General features: G+C 36.2%; 1 protein-coding gene across 3 annotated transcripts in view; it reads left to right on the top strand.

Annotated features, from left to right (window-relative positions):
* Positions 1–110: 110 nt before the first annotated feature.
* LOC137636712 (uncharacterized) overlaps positions 111–2500 on the top strand; it is a 4286-nt gene continuing 1896 nt past the window's right edge. For all 3 annotated transcript variants that reach the window (XM_068369091.1, XM_068369092.1, XM_068369093.1), the window contains exon 1: positions 111–2500. This exon is cut by the window's right edge and continues 1257 nt beyond it. In XM_068369091.1, coding sequence (XP_068225192.1) covers positions 490–2500 — 2011 coding nt within the window. In that variant the 5' untranslated portion in view covers positions 111–489.

Below are 2500 nucleotides of genomic sequence, written 5' to 3'. Positions count from 1 at the left end.
TTAACATTGGAGCGGATGAATTTGTCAGATATTCTGCTTGGCACGGCTTAAATGGTCGCTTTCAGCGTCATTTTATTAATATTACAGGAAAAAACTCATCCTTCCTTAAATGACATTATTTCACATTTCTTTGCAGCTTGCGAAAGGTACGAAAGTGACGGGAAAGGTGTTGAAAGTTTGAAATGTAAAGCTTCACGTGTCAAAACATTAACACTCCCTCTTCCTAAAGAGAGTACTACCAGCACGGCTGCGGAAGCAGTAACATATGATAAAGACAGGTCTTCGCCTCAGTGTTCCTTGTGTTCTACGGTTGGAAATAGTGATAAATTTCACTTTATTCATAAGTGCCCTAATTTTCTTTCTCCTACAGATAAAGTGCATATTTTAAAATCTAAAAATGGATGTGTAAAATGCGGCCAGTTTAATCATGTCTCCGGTAAGTGCCGTTTTAAATTCAAGAGACGCTGTTCAAATTGTAACAGCTGGCATATGATTTACCTGTGTGATAGGAGTCTGTCACCAGGCAATAACTCTAATAATATTAATAACTGCAAATCCAAGGTGGAAACTTCTCCTCAAATAAGCAGCGGTGTTGCCGTCCTTCCCACTTGTCATGGTGATTCAATTTTACCCACTTTTTCATTTAAAGTTGGGGGGACTGTTTACAGAGGACTGAAGGACAGTGGTTCGCAGAGCACGTTTGTCACTAAGAAATTGGCGGAGGAGAATAATCTTAAAATCATTAACTCTAAAGTAAAGCTAACAGTTAATGGGTTTAATGGTAACAAAGAGTATTTTACTGAAATTGTTGAAGTTCCTGTTACGATCGGAGATAAATCCTTTATAATTTATTGCTTGGTTGTACCAAACATTAATGTAGCATTGAAATTACCTCTGCTTGGTAGATTAGTTGATAAATTTCAGGCACAAGGTGTTAAATTAGCTGATCAATTCCTTAATAAATTTTCTCATGAAATTGATAATGTTCAGCTCATTTTAGGTACAGACTTCGCTTATTGTATTGCAGGTACAGATACAGTTTTTGGAGGAATAAATTCATCGATGTATACCGAGTGTCATGCAGGTATTTTGCTGTCTGGTAGCATTGATTTAATGATTAAGAATATTGATAATTTAGCTGATACGAGAGTGCAAACATCGGCTGTTAGTAACCCATTTGAGTGTAGTTCTGCTATTCATATCCAGAGTAGTTCCTTTTTGCTGAACTCTAAAGCTGATATTTTTGCCGATGATGACATTAATACTAACTTTGAGGTAAACTGTTCATTTTCTGTAATAAATGAAAGAGGCATGCTTATGGAGAAACCACTGCAACAGGCCACTGATCAACTTCTAGAGTCTGAATGTAATTATTACTTAAGTTACGATCAGAATTTCTACAATGATGAAAGTATTGAACTTAACAACCAGTTGCAGAATTCTTGCTTTTTTTCAGGACCACATTTAAGTATAAATGAAGTTCCAGAATTGTCAACTACCATACCAGCATTTGAGATGCCCACTGAAGTTCAAGCAACTCCTTCCACAGCTCAGGTTATTGAAGTTGCTAACAATCTTATTGATATTAATAATTATTCCAATTTCAGGAAACTTGTATTGATTTTTCGCAATATTTTCTTAGTGGTGCACAAGTGGAAGCTGAAAGCGAAAATTGCTTGCTCACCAGTCGCTAATTACTTTTCCCAGGCTATAAATTACTTGTTAAACAATGAACAAAGAAAGCATTATCCTGAGGTATATTCTTACCTACAGCATGGTCTTAATTCCAGAAAAGACATTCCTCCTATTATAACGCAACTTAATGTATTTTTAGATTCACAGGGTCTTCTGAGAGTTAAGAGTAAATTCAAAAAATGGAATTATGGCTTAAGTGGAAATTACCCTTTATTATTGCACCCAGACAGTCATTTGACCAAACTAATCATTTGGGATGCACACCTCAAATTATTACATTCAGGATGTTATTCTGTATTAACAGAGCTCAGAAAGCATTATTACATCCCTAAACATTTCTCAGTTGTGAAAAAGGCTCTTAAACAGTGTGTTCATTGTCGTAGGTTTAATAATCGTTACATAAGGTTAAATCAGAACTTTTACAGAGACTTCAGAGCAGATCCTCCTACGGTTCCTTTTTCTAACATATTTATGGATTATCTAGGACCCTTCAATACGAAGGATGGAAAAGAGACCCGTAAGGTTTGGTTACTATGTATCACCTGTACTTGGTCTAGGGCAGTTAACCTCAAAATTTGCAGGAGTTTGAATGTTGCAGAATTTTTAAGAGCATTTCAGCTACACTGCTTTGAGTACGGGATTCCTCAACTTTGTATTAGTGATCTTGGGACTCAGTTGGTGGCAGGAGGTAATACCATAACTTCCTTCATTAGTGACCCTCAGACGCAATTATATTTTGAGGAAAATAATGTAAAACCCCTCTCCTTTCAGCAATATTTCAAAGGCTGCAGTGAATTGGGATCAT

Source organism: Palaemon carinicauda, unplaced genomic scaffold (genome assembly GCF_036898095.1).
Source record: "Palaemon carinicauda isolate YSFRI2023 unplaced genomic scaffold, ASM3689809v2 scaffold3637, whole genome shotgun sequence".
Lineage (NCBI taxonomy): Eukaryota > Metazoa > Arthropoda > Malacostraca > Decapoda > Palaemonidae > Palaemon > Palaemon carinicauda.
Note: the sequence above shows the minus strand (reverse complement) of the source record. Positions and strands in the feature narration are given on the sequence as shown.